We start from the raw sequence: 23,313 nt of genomic DNA on the forward strand, positions 1-23,313 counted from the left end.
TTGTTAGAGTGGTAAGAAGACTTTATTTGGGGGTGGGGGTGGGGGCGCAGCTACTTCAATGGGGTTTTGTAGTAGAGCTCAACACCACACGTGACAAGGAAAAACAGAATTTACAGCCAAAGAGCAGGGTGGGGGTCAGCGGATGGCAAATTCCTAAGGAAACCTCAGGGGCTGGGGGGATCCTGGCTAAATGGACCTCACAGGATTCTCATGGCCAAGTGGTCAGACCCCACCTGGGCGATGATGGAGGCTGAGGAACCAGATTAGATATAGAGGGTGATCTGATATGGAGGATGGAGGATTCTCGCTAAACTAACTTAGCAGGATTCTTGCTAGAACTGGATTAAACAAGGAAGGACACAGGAGCCCAAGGTCAGGCATAGTCAAAAAGAGAGCTCAGAAGTGCCTGACCAAAGTTTGGTCAAACTTTGTAGCCCTCGCACCCATCACCTGGAGTGATAAGTGAGCCAGCTCTCCTGACCTCCCATGGCACTTGGGCCTCAACTCTCATGACACACTTCACTTTTGTTTTGGTTGCAAGAAACACCATATTCTTTTTCTTTTCTGAATCCAATATAGAAAGCTAAGCGCCCACCCACTAGGGCAGAAGGTTACGCAATCTGAATCTCACTGTGGGGCCTGCACTGTTAGAAAGGCTCCCTAATACCTACAGCCCCCCAGTCTCAGAGAAATTGACACTCATGCCCCCAGACAGGCTCCCTCTGCCTTCTCCATGCTCTGTGACTTGCTTGCCACCATGGAAGCCCACCTGTTGTCCCCAAGTCTGTTTTTGCTCTTCTGGCCTGGTCACTACTGTTGACGTGTGTATTGTCTCCTCCCCCACTCATGGGGAAGGGCCATGGGGGCAGGGGCCTTAGCCACCTCGGCTTCCTCACCTGGAACTAGGCCTGACCCTAACAGAGGCACAGAGTACATCACCGTGCAATGAATGGCGACCGGCTCTGGAGGGCTCATGCTTGGCACAGACTGGGTCTGACCAGGTGCCCAAATGGTGATTGAACACTCAGAGTTGGAGCCTTCCCCACTGGCCCCACCGCACCCATCAGTCAGGGGAAGGGTCTGGTCCCTCTTGACTCCAAGCCCCCAAGGGCCTTCTGGGCTGAAGCCAGAATGGGGTCTGGAGATGAAAACAGATGTGGCCCTGCCCCAGCAATGCCCACAGCCCACTGGAGACAGAGGCAAACTAACAATTCCAGCAGCACAGAGCCGATGGGGGGACAATGAAGGCTGTGGGCACAGGGAGAGGGGATTGCCCAGGCAGGTCGTGAGTTCTGGAAAGGCTTCCCTGAGGAGGCAAGATCTGAGCACCGTGAGGGGGCTCTGCCTGGAAGACGAGTGCCCAGAGGGCTGCAAGGAGCTGCTGGGGTCAGAAAGGGCACCACTGTCAGTGACCCTGGAGGCCAGCCTGTCGGAGGCTGCAAGTGATAGGCTAAGGAGCCTGGGGAGCTGCTGGAAGGTGTGACACTATCTGAGCTAAGAACAGGAAGGACCATGGGCAGAGCCAAGTGTGGAGAGCTCACCACAGTTCTGGTGAATTGGCTGCCTGGGCCTAGTGGGCTGGGAGAGAGCCTGAGGGCAGCTGGGGAGCTGAGGGGCCTGCTAGGAGCAGGAGGGAGGGGCTGCCCTAAAGTAGTAGCCACTACAGTGGCACCTGTGATCAGCTGGCCCTGGAGCCACCCAGCCGGCTTGGGGACCGGGAACTGGTTTGCCCAGCAAGGATGAGCTAACAGGGATCCGGTTCTCTCTGAGGCCCCAGCTTTGGCTCTCTTGAGCCCTCCCCTACATTTGGGCCTGGCCTTGGTTTCTGGCACAGCTGCCAAGTTTTGGTACCGCCTACCCACTCCCCACTGGCTGTACTGGCCAGCCCAGCTCCCTAATTGCTGGGTGGGGAGCTGTTCTGCAGGGCCGGTACACCAAAAGGCGGACCCCAGCCATTATGGGGCATGTGGGCACCCAACCTGGACATTGTGGGGCACGTGGATACCCGGCCTCACCAGCTCCAGGCTGTGGGGAGGGAGTGATCCAGGCTTCAGGCTAGCACCTGGCTATGGGAGACCCCTCTGGAGGGTCACTGGCCCAGAGACCTTGGTTTGGAGGGTCTGTGAAATGAGTTCCAAGGCCTGTGGTGGACAGGCCTGCCTAAGCCAGGTGCTCCTCGTTCCCCTCCTCAGGCAGAGGACCTCAGGGGTGGGTCTAAGTGAGTCTCAGCTAGGCCCAGGGGTCTGTCCTGGCCACAGGCTCCACCCAAGCCTGACCAGCGCTAAAAGGGGCTTGGGCTAGTGGGAAGGAACAGGGCAGAGGGAGTGGTCAGGAAGCAGCCCTTCTGGCCTCCAGCACAGGAGCCCCAAATACACCCCCCCAGACACACCCACTACCCACAGCACGTCTCTACACACACCTGCAACTTACTGGGCCACAAACACACCATCCCCACGGCAGACAACTCACACACCCCACTCTCTGCCCTAAAAAGGCAGGGCACATGGACTCACACTCCAGAGCCCCATCCATATCGCTGCACAGCAACTCCACTCCCCAGCAGGACCCACCTGCTGGGGCCTGAAGGGACTGCCAGGCGTGACCTTGCAGGGCAGGAGTGCAGCTAGAGAACAAATGGAGGGTCTCTGCGGAGAACTCATCAGAGGGCACTGCTGCCCCATCGGGCAGGAGCTGGGAGGGGAGAAGTCTGTGTGCTGGCCCCTGGGGCAGGAAGCACATCTAATGCAACCCTGGGCCCCCTGCCCTGACGGCCCAACACAGCACCTAGCACACAGAGAGCACTCGACACGTGGCTGCAGTCGCACAATGACACATCACCATGAGGGGTGGGGAGAGACCACTTGCACGGCCAGATGGGGTCTGTGCTCTAGGCCACCCCCCAGGAGGGGAGAAAAGACCAAAGCCAGATTGAGATGCCAGGGGTGGGAGGGGTCTCAGGGGGCCGAGGATCAACCTTGCCTGAGAGCAATGGTCAGGGAGCCCAGTGCAGGGCCAGAGATGGGAGGCTGCATCCTCCCAGGACAGAGCTTTCCAGAATACAGATCAGATCACATCTCACCCCTGCTTAAAAATACGCCACGGCCCTCCATGCGGACAGGAAATGGCCACATTCCTTGCAGTGATAAAGGCTCTTTACCAAGAGACCCACAGCTTTCTCTGCCTTGTCTCCTGAGCCTCCCCAGGGCCCCCTGACCCCTGTGGAGGGAGGGTACACCACAGCCAGACAGAAGATGGCGCTGAGTTCTGGGAGGAGCAGGGCAGCCTTTGGGTGCTGCGGCGGAAGTGGTCTCAGGCCAGCCCCAGATCCAGCAGGGGCCTGGGCACTGGCGCCCAGACTTTCCACCAGGAGAAGGTTTTCTTTTATGCCTTGGTTGACTTGCCTTTTTGTTTTCCTAGGTTCCCTGGCATTGTTCCTTCTGAAAAATCCTACTGGTGTTGAAGGAATTTCAGCCCACACGGCAGGTAAGGAAGCGTGTGGTGCTGGGGCAATAAGATTCCTTCACTCACCAGCCACACACCCAGCAGCTGTGCACCCAGGCACGGGCACACCTTCCCACTGACCGTGACCACAGGAGGAGCTACAGCCCAGGTCACACCGCAACCATCCAGGATCCTCTAGACTCAGGCTGGGGCTAGGCCTCCTCATAGAAAACATGGTTTTATTCTGAGGAGGCCAATGCTCCCATCCCAGCCTCCTTCATGCCTGCCCTTCTGCATCATGGGGCTCTTCATTCCCCAACCTCCTTCCCTGGGCCACACCTACTCCAGGGAGCAGGGCTGGGCCCTGCCTGGGTGCTCCTCTGCCAGGAGGGCTTGCCCCATCTCCTGCTGCTGGCACCCTCTCCAGCCCACAGCTCCACTGGATCCCTCCTCTCGGTGGGCCTCCCCAGCCCTGGCTGGCCTCAGCAGATTCTGCCCCAGACCAATGTAAGGAAGGAGCCGGCCAGCTCAGGGAGGGCTTGTCCAAGCCGTCTTCTGACAGTGCTTCTGCTGCCAGCTCGCTCCACTGGCCTCAGATCTTGGAGGACTCAAGCCGAGGACTCCAGGGTGTGGGGGGCTCCCGCAGCGCCCGCAGTTCCTGTTCAAGCGCCTGGTTGCGGCGGTACATGTCCAGGTAGCCCCCCTGGATCTCCCGCTGGTAGCGCAGTACCCTCTCCTTCTCCTCCTGCCACGTCCGCCGCTCCCGCTCAAAGTGTAGCGCCTGCTCCTCGCCCCGGAGCCGCTCTTGCAGCAGCTCAGCCCGCAGCTGCTCAGTGCCATCTCTGGCCTCGCTGCCTCCTGCCTCCCCCAGCAGCCCCCTGCTCTTGCAGTCATCGGTCTCACAGCTGCCCGGGGCTTCCTCCCGGGGGCCCTGCTCCTGCAGGCTCCGCACGGTCTCCCGGAGCCGGGCCAGCTCTGCGTCCTGGGCCTGGGCTTGTGCCCGGCTGCCCCGAAGCTGCGTCTTCAGGCTGAAGATCTCAGCCAGCTTCTGCGCCAGCTCCGCCTGGGCCTCCCGTAGCTGCTGCTTCAGGAGGCTAATCTCCGCTGTCTTCTGGCACACCTGGAGAGGGGATACAGGACGGGCAAGAGCCAAGCAAACAGGGTAAAGAAGCCAGTTAAGGGACAGGCAGAGGATGGGACTCCAGCAACAGGGAGGGGAGGGTTTCTGACTGCCTGGTCTCTCACCTCCCACCGGGCTTCTTCCTCTGGTCGGGCACTGGGGTCGGCCTCCGGGAGGGTGCCTGGGGGTCGGGGCTCAGAGGCCAGGCCCTGCTGTGCCTGTAGCTCCTTCCGCAGGCGCCGCTGCTCCTGCTGGGCCATAAACAGCTGTAGCTGGAGATTGCGCTCACTGCGCTCGGCCTTCTGGGCCACCTCGTGTAGCCGTTCCACGTACAGGCGCTTCAGCTCAGACAGCCATAGCCGCTGGCGCTCCTCCAGTACCTGCCAAGGGGAAGAGGAGCCTGACAGGGCCAACATACCCATAGCTGGCCCACCACTCCAACACACCAGCCGAACATTAGGGCCCAGCACTCCAGCCACATATGCGCCCTAACCTGTGATAGCCTCCAGAGGTGAAGTGTCCCCAACATGTGGCCCTCCCACACAACTCCCAGCAAGGACCACCAGGGAGATGACATCCCCACCACCTGGGGTGGGAATAGAGGAGCTGAATCATTTTCCTCTTCCTTACTCTCTTGTGCCCAGAGCCACGCGGGTGAGCTGGCTGGGGACCCTCTGTCTGCCCTGTACTCCAATGCCAAGGGACAGAGCAGGAGCCCAGGGCAGAGGCTGCTCTCACCTGCGTGAAGGGGTTGGAGCCATCCTCATCACCGAGGCCCCTCTTGAGGTCCTCACAGGCATCCGGCAGCACAGCTACTACCTCCTCGGCCGTGGGGCAGGAGAACTCATAGGGGGGCGGTGGCTCTGGCAGGCAGCTCAGCATAGCCAGCGGCCCAGCCTCCTTGGGGCCCCGCGAGGCCCGGTCCAGGGAGCCCCCGAGGTGGTTAATGTGGCCCAGGGAGGAGCTGAAGGGGCCGGGGCCGGCGCCAGGACTGCGGCCAAAGCTGCCCCCACTGGAGGAGTCGGACAGGCTGGGCTCAGGCTCAGGGCCGCCCTCGTCCAGGCTGAGGGCGTGCAGCAGCTGGGCACGAGCCTGCGCCTGGCTGGTCCTGGGCCCCGGGCTCAGGGGCGGGTGGCAGGCCAGTGTGTGCAGGCTGCCATTGCTGCGCCACAGCTTCTGGCCCTTGTGGGCTGCCAGGCTCTGCATGGACAGGAAGCCTTTCCCGCTGCCTGCCACAGGCTTGAACACTGATGGGCGAATGCGGCACTGCCAGGAAGAGAGGGCAGGTGTGAGGCTCCGGGCTAACTGTGCCACCCTCCAATGCTCCCACAGCCCCTGGGGATCTTCTTTGCAAACATGGGGTACATGTCCCCAGGAGGCAATGACCAAGCCTCAGGCTAGCCCATAGCAGACTTTCATGTCCCGGCCCCATCCAGCATCAGGGTTTCCGAGGAGGCCCCGCTCCCCATCCCCACCCTCCCACACTAGGGAGGGGTGTGGCAGAGGCACACCTTATCGAAGCGACCGCGCTCAGGCAGTGAAGTCTTGCTGAAGTCACCAGCTCGAGGATGCTCCCGGTAGTAGAGGGTGGCATAGTCGGCAGGCTCGTTCCGAGGGGCCCGCTTGGTAGTCTTGCTGTCCTTCTTGGGGAGATGCAGGTAGCTGAGGAGCTCACGCTGGCCCAAGCCTTTCCGAAGGAGCCCATCAGGCTGGCGGGAGCTGCGGGACCCTGCGAGTGCCGCCCGGAGCTCTTCGGGGGAGAAATCCTGCCGTTCCAACAGGCTGCCCACGCTGCCCATGGCAATGCCAGCAGCGCCTGGGGCTGTGGCCATGAAGTTTCAACAGGGCACCGGCAGCAGCTGCTCCTGGGGATCGGGAGGCTCCATCAGGGGTAGGTGGGCACGTGCTGCCAAACTGCCCTGATGCCCTAAAACCAGGTGCTTGCTCTGTCAGCTCCCCACCGGACCCGCCCAGGGGAGGCAGATGTGGGTCCAGAGAGGCTCCAGGACAGGATTCCTAGGCAGGCAAGAGAAAGGGGCAGAGGCCCCAAAGCCACCTGCCTGGTGCCCCAGCTCCACTAGGGGCCAGTGTGATTGGGGAGCACAGGGGGCCAGGCCCTGAAGCAGCAGGATAGGGGCCCCTTTCAGGACTAGGCCAACTGAGGCCTCAGGCTCTGTGTGACCCTGACCTTGCTCCCTCTTCTGTCAGGCTCCTATCCCCCAATTTGCGGGGTGCACAAAGGGCACAGGGAACCAGGGCCCAGGGCCTCAGACTGTCCATTCCTCCTTCCCTTGGGAGGGAGAAAACCCAGCTCAGGCCTCTTCCTGCAGAGGGTCAGAGTTCCCCAAGGGAAGCACCTGGCAAGGGTGGGGTTGGGGCCTATAGTGGGAGGGATACAAACAGGAAGGGCCCGAGGGAGGGAAGGATGGCGGGAACAATGGCCACGGTTTCCGGAACAGGTGTTCATGTCAGGGCAGTGGTGGGAGGCAGAGGGAAGGGGCAGTTAGAGCCCCTGCCAGCCCTTGCAGACACTGCCACTCCAAAGCCCACTACCAGGCGGCGGGGGGGGGGGGGGGGGGGGCCCAAATCCTGACCTGGCACGGAGCCAATTAGTGTTTGGGTCCTGGCTTCCTCATCTAGACAATGGTCATGATAACTCTTATCACTCAGGGATGCTGGGAGGATGGCTGAGATAACAAGACAAAGTGCCCAGTCCAGGGCCTGGCCAGCAGCCAGGGTCAGCACAGGCTGGCCAAAGCTGAGCTTAGCTGGTCAGACACTCGAACACCACCAGCAAAACGCCACCAGTGAGTGGTTGAGTGAGGTTATGACCATCTCCCACCTGTGTTGGGACCTCACCATGGGGGCGGAGCCTGCCCCCAGTGCCCAGCCCAGCATCTAGCACACAGCAGGTGCTCAGAAAGGACCTGCCGAATGAACGATGCCACCTTCTCTGCTTCTCACCCCCGAGCAGATGCTCCTGACCCGGACAGACACGCAGCAGGCACGCTGCAGCTGCAAGTTCCCCCCTCTACCAAATACGCTTCCGGGACACCCACTCCCACCCCAAACAATGGTCGTTAGGAGGTTCCATCTTCCTCGACCATTTCCAGGTTTTGTGTTTATGGAAGACAAAGCTCTCTGGGAGTGGGAGGGAGGGAGGGCACGGCCCTGCCCCTACACCCTGTGGCCTAAGGGACCCCACCCTGGGCAAAAGGGACCTTCCCAACCCTCCGCTACCAGCCCCCAGCAGGCTCAACCCCTTTGGGGTATCTCAGGCCACACAAGGTCAGGGGACTCACTCAGGTAAGGAATCACAGGTGCTGGGCACCCACAGTGATACGGCCCTGTGCAGGGGTCCCAAGGAGCCCTGTGACACACTTACTGTCCATTTTCTTAGGGAAGGGCCCTGCAGCTCTGAAAGGTGGCTTGCCCAAGGTCACAGAGCTGGTCAAAATGAGGACCACAGCTGTCATCCCAGCACCATGGCTGTCAAATGTCTAGGGGGACCCAGGAAGTCACCCCTAGCCCAGAGCTGGGACTGAAGCATCTTGCCTCCCAACCTGACAGCCCCCTCCAGGACAAGCTCACGCAGCCACAGACACCAGTGTCAGAGCTCACTGCACCCCTGCCACTGCTTCTCAGAGAGCCTGGTCTCCAGCCTCGCCCTCACACTATCTCTCTGCGGGCACCTCTGTTCGCCATGCCTCAGTTTCCCCATCTCTGTAGCAGGAAAGACTGCTTGCACTGCCTTCCTTATAGGCTGCTGTGACAGACACAGAGACAACAGAGGTAAAAGGTCTTGTGGACTGTAAGCCCAGTGAGAGCATGGGGGCGGAGATGGCGGCAGTGGTGCCAAATACGCCCACTTCATCCCAAACACACACCACCTCACCTTCCCCCAGGCAGATCGTCACTTCCTGTCTCAGGGAGCAATAAACGACACCCTTGTTACCCACGAAGGGCCTCAGGTCCAGGGGAGAGGCAGCCATGGGCCACAACAGTGTGTACACCACACACATACCGCAGTCCAGTCAGCGCCACCAGCAGCACAGAGGCCCCTATGTTAGAGGACATAGCGCGGACAGTCACATCCAACAGCAGACACAGTCACGCTCAAGGTCACCCACACAGCACGGAGCACCCTCCGAGATATACATCCATAACATGAGAACACTCCTGCACAAAGACCCAGGTGTCCTCCCCCGCCCCCGGGCTAGAAGCAGGGGTGTGTGTGTGTGTCGGTGGTGAGGGGGGCATGGGACCAGCTTCTCTCCACAGTGACCTGAGCAATCAGAAACAGCTATGGAGCTGGATGAAGAGGCACAGACAGCCCCTTCCCTTTGTCTTTCCTTAAGGCCCCCTCCCTCTACCCTCCACCCTCCACCCCTTCTAGGTGACTTCTCTGGCTCTATTATCAGCTCCCTCAGTGGGGCGAGGCCCCTGGCTTTCAGGAGGCTCCCCGCTGCCCAGGTCTCAGTCTGGGGACAGTCCCTGTTCCTAAGAGGTCCATCCACCTCCCCCCAAACACACATTCCTTCCCGTTGCTTGGATGCCCAGGGACTGGCCTGGTTAGGCCAGGGCAGCTGTGCAGGCTGGGCTAGGAAGGATTTGATGGGGGCAGGGGGAAGAGACAGCAAGTGCCTTGCAGCCCCATTGGGACTGCCAGAGCAAAACACCTGACCAGCCCCGCACGCTGGGCTTCCCTGCCCAGAGCTCAGAGACTACCCTGGGGCTCAGAGCTGAATCCCCCACCCTCCTGCTGGCCAGGTTTGGGCCTGGCCACACAGCTGCCTTTGGCTCAGGTCCCTGCAGGCCCCAACAGGGCCCCTTTACTCCTGCTTCCACCTCCTGGCCCCAAGACGAGGCAGCAGCACTGAAAGCCCTGGACACAGAGGTGCATCTCTTTTGGACCAACCCTTGGTGGAGACAGAAAGTGGTTAGGGTACTGCCCTGGCATGAAGCAGAGAAAGAGAGGACATGCAGGAGGCACCCCAGCATCTATTAGTGGGTATCTTGTTGGGTCAGCCTGCGGCTGGGCCTTCCACACCCTCACATAATGTGCAGGAAGGGGTATTGTCATCCCCCACTTGACAAGAGGAAACCACTGAGGCCCAGGAGGTGAAATAATGTGCCTAAGGTCATGTTCAGTTGCATAAGCTCCCCAGGTTTAGAAGCCTGCCCTGACCTCACATTGTATCTCCTCTGGGGGGACATCCTAGAGCGTGTGGGCAGGAAGCTCCCAGGCCGGCCTTAGCTGTGGTCAGCCCCTCCTGAGCCCTGGCCCCAGGGGAGGGTCCCAGCACCTGCCAGGGGATCAGCTTTGCTGAGAGCGTGTCTGCAGCTGCCCCTGAGGAATGGGACTGGAATGTCCCAGCTCCAAAAGAGAAGGCAGTGTGAGGGGGCCCAGGGAGGGGACAGGAAGAGCTAGCATATCCTAGCCCCACTGCAACTACGCTTGAAGAGGCAGAGCAAAGCGTCACAGCCCTGCAGGAAGGATTCTTAGGATCACTACGCAGTCACTTACAGTTGCACCGCACTCTACAGTTTCCTTAGCCCTTTCACTGCATCATCTCATTTCATGTTCATAACAGCCTCGTGGGGAGTTACCCTCACTCCATTTTACAGACAGGAAAACTGAGGCCCATAAAGAAGCAAGCTGCCCATGATCCCACCATGACAAGCAACCAACTCCCTGGGCAAGGCCCCTTCTACTCTATCAGGCTGTCCCAGCCAGGGGTGACCAGCTGCCCTCCATGGGCACACACTGCTGCATATATATGTATGCCCAGCCCCCACACCTGCTTCTCCCAAGGCGGTCTGCAATCAGGCTGGTTTGGATCCCAGTCCCCTGAGCCTGGAATCCCTCCTGCCTACCCTCGGGTCAGGAAGAAGTAGTGGAAACCCCGCTGCAGAGGACTCTGCGCCCAGGAAGCCGCTGGCTCTAGAGGGCTCCAGAGGCGGTGGCGGAGGTGGTGGGAGCCGGCTGGGCGCCTTCATTCAGTCTCGCACATACACACCCACACGCAGCCGGCCGGCCGGCAGAGGAGCCCTGCCCTGGAGGGCCCGGGGAGACGGCTGATCACTGGCCCAGGGTGGCCTCCGGCCTCTGCTCCCTGCCCAGGCTGGGCAAGGAGAGGGCACCGGCAGCCAAGCCGCGGGACAGTCAGGCTGAGCCGCTCGTCCAAGGGAGGAGAGCCCCAATCTTGGGCGGGAGGTGCCGGGTGGGAGACGACGGCTCCCAGTCCTCTTTCCAGACATAGCCAAGGCCCCCATTTCGCTCTGGCCCCAGGCTGGCCCTCACTTTGGCCAAAGGTTGTGGCCAGACGGGGACGGTGCTGCGGCCGCCAAGACCTGGGCGCGTCCCTGAGGCACAGATCGGGGCCCCTCGCAGCAGATCGGCAGCTGCCACCTGCACAGGGCAGCGAGTTGGAGGAGGAAAGGGGTATCCTGGAGGACAGGGGAGGGAAGGTGAAGGGGCAGAAGAGGCTGGCAACCCCATGTAATTTTCCCCGGGAAGGCTGTGGGGGAGGCGGGGGCTCCCCAGAACTGCGAGAGGTGCTCGAGCTACCTGGGGGACTGGAGAGGGCCTCTCTTCCTGGCCCCTCCCTGAGGATTTGCCCCGAGCGCCTGGCTGAGGGGGCGGAGGCCGAGGTCGGACTCCCGCGCTAAGGGAGTCTGCTCCACCCCAGCGGCGGCGCAGGGGTCCGGGGCGCGGCTCCAAGGAAAGCGCGTCTGCAGGGGTGGCGGAGAGCAGCGTAACCTGCCGCCTGCCCTCCAGCCGAGCGTCCCTGATCGCGGTCGGTCCCTGCTCCCGCGCCTCAGTGCTTCGGTGTCTGGAAGCAGAGGGCACCTAGGCGCACACCGCACCCTGCCACCCCGGCCCACTCCTCAGACGGGAACCGCGGCCGGCGAGGGCTGCGGCTTGGCCAAGGTCGCCGGGAAAGCGAGACCTCGGCGGCCGGCCCCACCCCCCGAGTCCAGCCCCGCGCCCCGGCGCCGGGCCCTGGCGCGCCCCGCTTACCATGCTGGCGCCGCTCCGCACCGCTCGCGCGCGGCAGTTCCCTCGCGCGGACTTGAACCCTCCCTCCAAGGCGCCGGCTCCGGCCGAGACTGCGAGCCGGGCCGGAGCGGCCGTGCGGCGGGCGCCGGGAAAACGCGGGCGGGCGCCGGAGCCGGATTGGCGAGGGAGGGACGCGCTCGGCGGCGCTCGCTCGCCTGCCCTAAAGGCGGAGGGAAAACCCGGCCTGACTCACCGGCGCGCGGCCAGCCCAGAGCCGGGCCCGGGCCCCCGGATGTGGGGGGCGGGACGGGGGGCAACCCCCGCCCACCGCGGGCCAACCTGAGCGCCGCCCGGGCTCGCGGCGCCGCCCGGCCCGGCCCCCACCGTGGCGCCGCGCGGCCGTGGCGCCCGGGCCCCCTGCCGGCTGCGCTCTGCGCCGCGAGCCCGGTGCGCGCCGGCTCGGACCCGGCGGGTCTGCAGCCCCGACCGCTGCCGGCACCCCCGCAGGGCGCCCGGCCCGCCCGCTGTCTCTCCTCCGCCTCCTCCTGGCCTCGCCCGCCCCTCTCCGTGTCCACAGCGAGGCAGCTTCGGAGGAGAAACGTTCTGCCCGTCGCCTCCCTGATCCTCGCCGCCTCCTCTTAGGTAAGCATGATCTCCTTCTGAGGCTGAGCGGAATAGTACTCTGAGAGGTGGAGAGATTTACCCAGGGTCTCCGGCTCTTAGCAACTGAATTGGGTGCTAAGTTTTTTTTTTGCCGCCAAAGCCTTGGAGGGGGCAGCAAATTCAGATGCCTTTAGGGGCCAGATAAATCATATGAGTCAGAGGGCGAGGTGTAAGACAATAGAAGAGATGGAGACAGACAGATGGACCTAAAGACATTCGAATTCAAAATATTAAAACACCGCATCTTCCTCAAAAAGTTAAACATAGAGTTACCATATGACCCAGCAATTCCACTCCTATCTATGGACCCAAAAGAACTGAAAACAGCAACTCAAACAAGTACTTGCACACGAATGTTCATAACAGGACTATTCACAATAACCAAAAGATGGATACAGTCCCAATTGTCCAGCAACTGATGAATGGATAAACACATTGTGGTATGTCCATACGATGGAATATTATTCAGCCATGAAAAAGAATGAGGTTCTGATACATGCTACAACGTGGAAGAACTTTCCAAAAATTATGCTGTGAAAGAAACCAGTCACAAAAGGCCACATGTGGTATGATTCCACTTATGCGAAGTAGGTAAATCCACACAGACAGAAAGTAGGTTAGTGCCAGAAGCTGTGGGGAGCGAGAAATGAGGAGTGACAGCTTAATGGGCATGGGGTTTCCTTTTGGGATGAGGAAGACGTTTTGGACTCAGATACAGGTGGTGGTTGCACATTTTGTGAACGTACTGCCATTGAGTTGTACACTTTAAAATGATTAATTTTACATCATGTGAATTTTACCTCAATTAATAGAAAGACATCGTGTCACTCGGGGATCAGATTTGGCCCACGGGTCACCAGTTTGCAACCCCTGTCTTCTCTGCTGTCCTTACCGACATCCTAACAGTGGAAGTACCAGACTTCAGAGGACTTCTTTGTTGAAGAAAACTCATTAATGACTCCTGTGCATGTCAGCCCTTGAGGAGCCCCAGTCTGGTAGGGTTACTGATAACGGCTCAGAGCAAGGACACGCTGTACCTTTTCGGGGACCTGAGGAAAGGCCTCACTGGGGAAGTGGCTTTGGAGATGGTGCTTGAAGGACAGAAGCGTTTCCTTGGAGGAGGGTGCTCATGTGGAGTGGGCCTCTGGCTAGAGAGGGCAGTGCTCATTCAGGGGAAGGCAGGCTTCCTCCTGAGCAGGGAGCCGGGGCGGGAAAGGTCAGTGAGAGAGATGGGGCACAGGTGGCACACTGGTGTTGAGAGAGGGGAGTGTGAGGACCAAGCTGGACTTTGGGGCATGTCCACACGCCCCGTGAGGTGGTCAAGGCAGGGAGGCCAGATTTTAGGAGTCTCGGGGAACAGAAACGGGGCCCCAGAGGGCAGGGGCAGTGGGGACAGGAAGAGATGGGGGACGTTCATGAGATGGTTTGAAAGAGGAATTGACTTGTCTTGGCAAGAAATTACTTGAGGAGGAGGAGGGGGTCAGAGACAAGCTGTGGTGAAACTCAGCTTCTGCTCCTCCCCTTTCTGCTGTTACAAACACAGTGACTTATCCAAGGTCTCCGGGCCCTCAGTCCAGTGTTCTTCCCTGCCCCAGGCTGCCAGAGGGAGGTGCGAGGGGAAGGGAGTTCAGTATGTTGGAACGTCCCAGCAGGAGGGACAGAAATCAGAAGACAACCTGGAGCCCAGAGATTTCAGAGACAGGGTGGGGATGGGGTGGGGGAGGGCACATCCTGGCTGAATGGAATACCTAGGAAGTGGCTGCTCACCTGAAAAGGGCAGCTGTAAATCAGAGCCTGGTGCAACCCTGGCAGCTCAGCAGGGAGTGTGTCCCCTGCCCGCACCAAGGCCTTCTCCGCTCTGGGGGTTGCAGAGAGCAGTAGAGAGCAGCCTAGCTCCAGGCCTCTAGCAGAGCTGCCATTCAGAGAAACAAAGCTCAGGTCCCCGGCCCCTCCAGCCTGGACCAGGCTACCTGTCCCCCACCTCCTGCAAGGCTCTGGGCTCTAGGCTGCTAAGAGCAGCACCCCCACCCCCACCCCTCCCTAGAAGTTGAGCTGCTGACCTGGCAGAGGCTCCTTCCTATCTGGCTTCTCTGAGCCCTTGGAGGTTGTCCTGGTCACCCAGATTGGGAGTGCAAGGCTGAGGGGACGAGTTGCCCCAGGGGAGAGGCTGCTTCAGTTCCATTCCAGAAGGTGCCTCCTCCTCCCCGTCCGCACAGCCTGTGCTTTCCTGTGCACCTTTGCAGGCATAGACCTTGGAGCATAAACCACAGAGTATCCATTGAACCTTGCGTGCCCTCAGTCCAGCCTCCTCTGACAGAAGACCTGAGATGCAGAGGAGGGACATGACCTGTCCCCCGCCAAACACATTTTGGGGCTGGCTCCTGGCAGGGCTGGGCCTGGGAGCTGGGTCTCTTGCTGCCTAGCCCAGAGCTCATTCTGTTCACCTGTACTTCCTCCAGTGCGGCTGCCTCGTGTCGTGTCCTCACCCCTGTCCCTTTGGCCGTTAGCCTCCGTCTGCCTTTCTCAGCCCTTGAGAGAGGCAGGTGGGCTCGGCAGAGGGGGCAGTCAGAAGCTGGCAGGAGCCAGGCCTCTGTCCCTTCCCCACATTTGGCCACATCTGGGCGGCCTAGCCCCAGACTTGGCATTCTTGTGAGCTGCTGCAGGAGCCACACCGCCCAGAAGCCAAGGGGCGAGACGCTCAGGCGCCCTGCCAGGATAGGGAACGGAGGCTCCCTGGGTGCACCGCTTCCTGAGGCGGCTGGCCTCGGACAATTTAGTCTCTCCCTCTGTGCCTCAGTGTCTTCATCTCCAAAAGGGGATCATAATTTGGCTGGGAAGATTGAGTGAAGGAACACCTGTAAAGTGCCTGGCACAGCGTCTGGCAAAGGGAGACATCTGTCAGTGTTAGTTTGTCCTTCTGCCTTCTCCTTGTGGGGAAAGTTTGTCACAAGGAGAAAATGCTTACGGGGAGCCTGTCCTGAAGGGGCCGGCCAGGCTGGACCACCCCAGCTCACACGCGCTCTCCTTGTTGTCTGGGTCTATCTCGCTGGGCTGGGGAGTACCCGCATCCCTGCTGCTTGCCAGTGGCCAAGACGGTAAAATCCTGGGACCACACAGCAGGAATTGCCCCCTTCCCACTGGTGCCACCTCTGGCCTCGTCACCCTTCTTATGGACTGTTGCAGCAGTCTCCCTACTGCCCTCTCAGCGTCACCCACTCTGCCCAGAGGGCACTTGCCAGCCCACGCATTCTGTCCTCACTCTCTGCTGCTTGAGAGGTGGCACCCCAGCTTCAGAACTGGTCCCGAGGCTCCATCAGCCCCTGCCCTGTATACCTCTGTGCTGGGGACTACCTCAGTGTCCTCATCTGGGAGTTGTTGGGAGAATCCCTTACCGGCACCCACTGTGCCCAAGACAGAATTACTTCCCTTATCCTGTCACTGCGGCAGCACTTGTCACAGTGCATCAGCATTTGTGGGTCATCTGTCTGTCTCTCCCAGGAGACAGCATGGGGCCGGGCCCCCAGTCCACGTCCAGACCCCCCAGGGCCTCCTTCAGGACCTGACACTTGATCATGCTCAGCTCCAACCACCATCTGCAAACAGCCACTTCATGACTGCTTTCTAAGCAGGAGGAGGAGGATGAAGGCAGGCAGCCCTGGCTCTAATCCCCGGTCCATAACTTTCTGGTGACTTCTCTGAGCCTCAGCTTCTTCATTTGTAAACAGGCAGAATCGCCGAGAATGAAATGGCATAAGCCGGTGAAGGAAGGATTTGACAGCTGTGTGTCCCACGCCTGCCCTCACCCCTCACTCTTTGCCCTCCCTTGCCCTCACTCGTCCCCCTGGAGCTGGCCAGACGCCAGCCCAAGGGAGGAGAGCTGGGCGTTCCTGGGGAGGCAGCGTCTGAGGATTTCAGACCTTGCAAAGAGCAGGCTAACAGGTAACTTGGTGCCTGCTCTAACTCCTGCCAGCTCCTGCAAGATCATTCTAAACCCAAGAGCTGTGTCGCAGCAGGGCATTGTGGCTGTCGGAGTCAAGGCAGTGGGGCCCTGCTCACCTGCCTTCGCACCACACCCAGGGAGATGTGCTCCGCACCCTGGGATGAAAGTGGACTCCTGGGACCTGGACTGCCCTCCTTGAGTCACCTGTGCATTCGAGGGAGGAGTCTTTGTTCACCCCTCATGCCCCCCCACCTGGCCTCCCTGGTGACCGGGGCAGCCTCAGGCCGCAGGTGGGGGTGGAAGCTGAGAGCTGCCAGGACTTGCTCAAGTGCATGCCCTGGGGCACTCAGACCTACAGGAGCCAGCCAGGCCTGCAGTGTGAAAGGCCCCGGAAGTCCAGGCAGCCTGACTGGCCCACTGATGGGTCACCAGAAACCTGGCCTGGCCCCACAGCCAGGCCCAGGACCAGCTGCCACGCAGGTAGTAACAGGGTACCTTACTCTGGAACTTGGGAGACCAATCCCTGGGGGGCAGTGATTTATGGGTGGGGCGGGGGATGGGGATTGAGAGCAGTCTGCTGGTCACTGCAGAACTGCACAATGGCAAGATGAAAGCGTCCTGTGGCTGGGTTGCCCAACAACGTGAATGTGCTTAATGCTTAATACGGAACGGCCCATTTGAAAATGGTTAAGATGGTAAGTTGCATGTTATGTGTATTTTACCACAATTTAAAATTTTTAAAAAGAAAGTAAAAAAGCTGGACACTGAAGTGAACTTGGATTCTCATATTCCAGGGTTAGCTAAAAGGTAGTGGGACAATCCTTTTTTTTAGCAAGGATTTTACCTAGATTACTTTTAAAGCTTAATTATGGAAATTTCCAAATATGCACCAAGGTAGAGAGAAGATATTAAAAAACCTCCCATGTACCCATCACCCAACTTTATGATTTTATTCATCTCCATATAAACCCTCCCCCCCTCCCCTTCCCTCCCCCACTCCCGGGTTATTTTAAAGCAAATTCCAAACATTATGATACTTCATCCATCAATATTTCAGTGTAGACAAACATTTTGAATTGTAATATGCATTTATTTTAGGATGGGTGATTTCACAGGTATGATTGCCTAAAACGAGGCTGAAGGGTCCAGACCCTCACGGGCATCCAGGCAGGCCTCCGGCCGGCAGAGGAGCAGACTCTGCTTTGCCCTTCACCAGCACCGGGGCCACCTGCCCACTGACACTCCTTTCCTGAGAGAGGAGGGCAAGCTGGAAGGCCAGAGGAGTGACCTTGTGGTCACCTGTGGGACTCCTGCTGTGTGGAGAAGATGGCTGAGATGCTGAAGGGCACTGTTTCAGTGCCAAAAGAGGGATGTTTCCCATGGAGTATGGGAGCCCCAAGCCAGACCAGTTAGGTCCTGGTCTTGGGGGGTCTCAGCCACCTGGCCAGCCATGCACTATGTGTCCAGCCAGTGGGCCCCTCACCCGCCCTTCCAGCTCTCTGTGCCCGGCCAGTCAGCCAAGCCAGGGCATAGCCCTCCCTACCCTGGGCCTGGTACATGAAACTCCACAGGCCTTGGAAGTCAAAATCAGCCCCTCTCCCCTGTAGCTTCTGCTGAGGCAGAGGTTTCCCTGGGCCCCTACTCTGTTCCGCTTCCTCAACCCACTGAGTAGATGTGCCCGACACAGCCCGCCCATCTGGCTTCCATCCCTGACCCGCAGCAGGCCCCACTCCCAGAGCCACGTGATGGCTGCGCCTGTGCCCAAGTGTTCATCCCGCCCCACCCAGGAGAGACAGACAGGCTGGCACACATCTCCCTGCCTGGCGCTGCCACTCCCCCGCCCCACCCTCCCCCAGTCCTACCAGGGCAGCAGCTCCCCTCCCACTTGCTCCACCTCCTCCGAGACCCGGGCTGCACACAGATCCTCACTCAGTCCTCGGGGTCCTCCAAGTATGCGTTTGTCACCCTTGGCAGGTCCAGTGGCAGGATGGGCACAGGATGGTGCAGTGTGGTCACCAGGGAGTTCAGGCCCTGGACCAGCCTCTTACTCTGCACACAGCTGCTATCCCCAGGGTGCTTACCAGGCTGACGGGGACAAAGAGGGCACCAGAGGGGGCAAACACCACTCGTCATTCCTGGGCTAGCGTACCCACAGGAGCCAGTGGGAAGGCCACACAGACCTACTGAATAGCTTGTTGTAGGCTAATCCTTCGGGAAGCAGATGCTGAGCTGGAGTTCAGAGTGTGAGAGTTTACTGGGGGGAACATCTGTGAAAGGAAAGGGGAGGAAGCAGGATCGGGCAGAGGGCACCACCAGGCGATACAGACCCAGTGGCCCTGCCCAGCACGGGCCTCCAGATCTGCCTGTTGGAGGATCCCTCATTGGGCCGAAAAGGGCCTCAGACCACTGTGCCGGGCAGCCGTCCTCCTGAGGAGAGCACCATCTCCAGCTAAAAGCTGCAATGGACCCAGAAGGTGCTAACAGCTGGCCACCGTCAGGCAGCCACAGTCCTTGCAGCTGGGCAGTGAGTCCTTTCTTGCAGGGGGGTGTCACCTTGTCCCAGTCAGGCCGTGCTGTGTGCCCTTAGCATGGAAGCAGGTCAATGGTGGGGCCTCGGCCTCCTAGACTCTGCCTCCTGGCAGGAGGCGCTCGGCGTGGTGAATGAGTGTGTGCATGAACAGGTGTGTGAGCCCACTCTTCAAGCACTGGGTTTTAGTGTGATTCTGGAATGTGGCATCAGAGGACCTGCACTTGCATTGAGTCCTGGCTTTTAGGAGCTGTGTGACCTTTAACCTGTGCTAGACCTCAATTACGTTATTTGTGAAATGAGGGTGATGATGCCTGTTGTGAGATTTCGATGCGGTGAGAACCCTGAAGCTCACTGTGGAGTGAACTCAGGTGTCTGCTGTGATCTTTCTCCTGCAGGGCAGAAAATGTCACCCTGTGTAAGGAAGGGGACAGGCAGAAAACAGGCCAGAAACGTTCACAGTCAACGTCTCTGGGCGAGTTTTTTTTTTGTTTTATTTTGAAATAGTTTTAGACTTAGAGAAAAGTTGCAGAAATAGTAGAGTTCACTTGTCCCCTTGACTCAGCCTCCTCCTGTGTTAACATTGCCCATAACCATGGCCCAGGGATGCCAACCGAGGAGTTAACAGCAGTACTATACATTGCAGACTTCATTTGGGTTCCACCAAAACCCCTTTTCTGGTTCAGAATCCAGCCCGGCACCCCGCAGGACAATTAGCTGTCATGTCTCCTTAGTCTTCTCCAGTCTCTGCCGCTCCTCAGTGTTCCCTCATCTTTTGTGACCTCACGTTGTGAAGAGGACTGGCCAGGTACGTTTGCGTGAGGCTGGGCGGCGTGGGGAAGAGTACCACAAAGACATGTGCCTTGTCAGTGCAGAGCAGGGGCCACAAGACATCAGTATAGCTCATTACTAGTACCTGTGCCGAGACCCAACAACACTTTAATTCCATTTACCTCCTTACCATTTAATTCCACTTACTCCTCCTCTGATTTCCAAGCTACTGTTGTTTATTTAACCCCACAGACATTATTGTTTTCTCATAAAATCTTCAGCTAGATTGACCCACATGTTTACCATGGTTTTTGTCCTTCCTCCTTCCCTGCATCCATGATCTTTCATCATCTTCCTTCTTTGCAAAACAGCCTTTAGAATTCCTATAAAGTGAAACAGTCCGTTGGTGGCATATTCTCTTGGTTTTTGTCTGAAAATGTCTTTCTTGCGTGTTTCTTCTTGAAGGATAATTGCACTGAGTATAGAATTCTAAGTACATTGAAGCTGTTGTTTACCATCTGCTGGCTTCCGTGTTTGCTCTTGAGTCGGATGTGGTCTAATTCTGTGAAAACGCCAGGTTTCGCTACAGTGTGGTGCAGTAACAAACATCCCCTAAATCTCCTTGGCTTGCAACAACAAAGGTTTATTTCTAGCTTGCTTTCCGTGTCCTGTGTGGGTTGGCTGCAGCTCCTGCTGGTGGGGTGCTAGTCTCCTGACAGAGAGAAAAGAGCCATGGCAAAATCATGTGATGGTTCTTAAAGCATCTGCTGAGAAGTGACAGCAAATGTCACTTATCCTCACATGTCATTACCCTTGGTGTCATCAGCCAAAGCCCTATGTCAGCAGGGTGGGAAAGTACTTGCCTCCCATAGGGATTGGTGGCAAATAATTAGGAACAGTAATGCTGTCTACCACATTGCGGCTCCTTTGAAAAGTTCTGTATCACTTAGGGTCCACTCAGGAAAATATAAACCATGTTAGTTTCTTCAAATGAGGGGAATATAATACACAAGGTGGATTGCTTATGCAGAATGAGCAAAAGAGGATGCTGAGTTACCCAGATATTAGTAATTACAGGAAGCAGCTGCTACTCCTAGGCCTGGGAGGATAAAAGGGAAGAGGTAGGGTTAACAGAACCTAGGGGCTTGGACCATAAGAGGGGCCTGTTGGCTTGGGCTATGACCTGTGAGGGGGTTCCAGGGGGTTCCGTGTAGCTGGTGCTGGGAGTGTTGAAAGGAGCTGGAAGCTCCTGAAATGAAGCCGACAGGAAGTAGAGACAGGAAGGAATCCCCTTCCCCTGCCTGCTAATCTCCCTTTAGTCCTGCCATTGGCAGAACCTAACAGGAAGTCAGCTGGCGTGAGGCCTGGGAGATGTACTCGGCAGACTCTAGCCCCAGCGTCACCCCGCAGCTAGTCGAAGGGTGGGCTGTGACCTGAGAGACACGAGGTAAATAACTAGCACTGTTATCTGTCATTTTCCTCTGGATGCTTTTACCGTTTTTGTTTGTCTTTGGTTGTCTATGTTTTCACCATGACGGGTCGAGGTGTGGATTTCTTTTTATATATCCTGCTTGGGATCCATTTGAGTTCTCAAACCTATAGATTTCTTCCATGTATTCTGGAAAATTCTCAACTATCATCTTTTCAAATATTGCTTCTGTTTCTGTCTCTCTCTCTTCTCTTCTGGGACTGCAATTAAACATACATAAGATCTTCTCCTTGTAACTTCTGTATCTGTAACCTTTTCTTCAGTATTTTCTGTCCATTTGTCCCTCCAGACTTTTTTTCTGGATTGTACTTCTGACCAGTATCCTAGGTCTCTAATTCATTCTTCAGTCATGTCAAATCTGCTGGGAAGCCCGTCCATTGAGTTTATAATTTTAGTTTTTAGTGTCCATTTATTCTTTGTTTTCATATGCTATGTAATTTTATAGTTTCCAGCTCCCTGCTGAAATTTTCAATTTCGGTATTTAATTTCTTGAACATGGTAACTGTAATAATTTATTTTGCAGTCTGTAATTCCTCTAGCTCTATTTCTGTTGACTATTATTTCTGATGATTTTAGCTCAAGGAATCTTGCTTCCTCGTGTGTCTGGTTATTTTTGTATGTTGAATACTGTGTTTTTGAAATTAATTGTAGAGATAATTTGAAATGGGGCGACTTTGTCGTTCACCAAAGAGGATTTCCTGTTGCTTTGGCCAGGTGCCTGGAGGGATGAGCACACTGAGCTCATGTTGGTTCACATTTAGGGCAGCGTGTTTTCTGGGGCACCGGCATGACTCAGAGCTGGACTGCCATGCAGGGAAGGGCCGGTTTGCCTTCTGTTCACCTTTACTTCTGGATATAGTCTTTTGGAGGCTGAGCCCAGTGTTGGGGGGCGGTTTATCAGTCTGTGACCCTTGGCAGGCTCCCAACTCTGAGTTTTGTTTCCAGCCCTGCAAGGCCACTAGAAGTGAGCTTGGCCTCTTAGCCACACCTTTCCAACTGGCAAAAGCTTCCGGGGCAACCACAGCCTCGAGTATCAGGGTCAGTTCTTTGGGATCCAGTCCTCTCCTGGACCTCGGCACAGCAATTCCCCTCTATCTTGTTAGCTCTTTGACGCTTTTAAGAGTGTGTGTGTGAATTTTATAACATCTGACCAGCTCTTCTAGCTATCTTCAACAGATTTTGTCCAAAGTGGTTAGACTCCCTTTCCTAGGGGAGGGGTCCTGGCTCGGCTTTTTCAGCTATAAAGCTGTCAGTGTGGAGTCTGGACCAGAGGGTGCACGGGTGGTTTCAGGGAGACAGTTATGTCAGTCCACGTGGGAGAGCTGTGAGACTGGATGCGGGCGCTGGAGGCAGAGCTGGAGAGAGGACAGAGTTTGAGAGACACTCTGGATGTTGGGTTATTGTGTTTGGGCGAGGAGGGACATGGGAGTGGAGCATGCCTCGAGTTTTTGGCGTGAGTAACCAAATGGGTGATGGTCCCAGTCTTGGAGGCAGACGTGTGTGAGGAAAAACAATTTAGTGAGAGAAGATCAGCAGCTTGGCTTTGGGATGTCCCGAGGGAGAATGTTCCACGGGCAGTTGCATGTTTGAGCCTGGAGTTCAGGCAGAGATATATAAAATTGCAAGTTTTCAACATGTAGGGAGCATTTTGACGCTGTGGTTTTCTTGAATGGGACTATTTTAATTAGAATTTTTGCCAGCACTAATGATTTTTTTCTTGGGTCAGTGAAGCATTTTTTAAATTAAATTTATTAAAGCAAATTAATTTCTTGATAAGAAATTTAAATATAACACAGTGAAACCATTTCTTATTTTTTGCATTTAAATTTTATTTTGCCAAAATTGTTTTCATGGATATCACTTACTTTCAATCTGATTTTATTCAGTCTAATCTTTAAACAAAATCGTTTTCTTGTCAGTTTGCATTTCCTTTTGCGACTATTATTTTCACCAAGTCTAATCTCCTGGATCAGGTTTTGCACGTCTAAGTTATGTCAAGAAGATGTGATTTTTCCAATGTTTTGAAGTCAATCATCGGTTTTACTGTGTGCAGGGTCAGCTGCTGGCTGTTTTATTTTGTGTTGCCGGGCCTAAGAGTGATACTTTGTGTTTCTTAGGGAATCCAGGAGACATTTTTGAGCAGTTTTGTGAACAAGACAGGAATGAAGAGAGAGAAGAATAGTTGAGGAACACCAGGAAATGGGGAGAGAGGGAAAGAAAATGGGAGAAGAGGAGAGAAAGAGGGAGGGTGGGAGAGATGGGGGGGTGTGGCTGGAGAGGACACACAGTACAGCAGGTCCGAATACCTTTGGGGTTTAGACGGGCAGGGTGAAAAATGCCCTGCTAGTCCTCAGCGTAT

At 57.0% G+C, this 23,313-nt stretch overlaps 1 protein-coding gene and 1 long non-coding RNA gene across 2 annotated transcripts in view; one reads left to right on the forward strand and one right to left on the reverse strand.

The window, feature by feature from the left end:
• N4BP3 (NEDD4 binding protein 3) lies at nucleotides 1-11,934 on the reverse strand. Its single transcript, XM_023617085.2, has 5 exons — nucleotides 11,586-11,934; nucleotides 6,073-6,426; nucleotides 5,300-5,827; nucleotides 4,687-4,941; nucleotides 1-4,561 (listed from the first exon to the last, which is right to left on the reverse strand). Exons 2-5 carry the CDS (start codon nucleotides 6,391-6,393, stop codon nucleotides 4,034-4,036), a joined length of 1,632 nt encoding a protein of 543 aa, XP_023472853.2. The 5' UTR covers nucleotides 6,394-6,426; nucleotides 11,586-11,934; the 3' UTR covers nucleotides 1-4,033.
• The window catches only part of LOC138917435 (uncharacterized), a 22,692-nt gene continuing 11,309 nt past the window's right edge, over nucleotides 11,931-23,313 (forward strand). Inside the window, exon 1 of the long non-coding RNA XR_011425419.1 lies at nucleotides 11,931-12,206. This is a non-coding gene — a long non-coding RNA (uncharacterized lncRNA). The remainder of the gene's footprint in view (nucleotides 12,207-23,313) is intronic.

The sequence above is a fragment of the Equus caballus genome, chromosome 14 (assembly GCF_041296265.1).
Source record: "Equus caballus isolate H_3958 breed thoroughbred chromosome 14, TB-T2T, whole genome shotgun sequence".
NCBI classification, from domain to species: domain Eukaryota; kingdom Metazoa; phylum Chordata; class Mammalia; order Perissodactyla; family Equidae; genus Equus; species Equus caballus.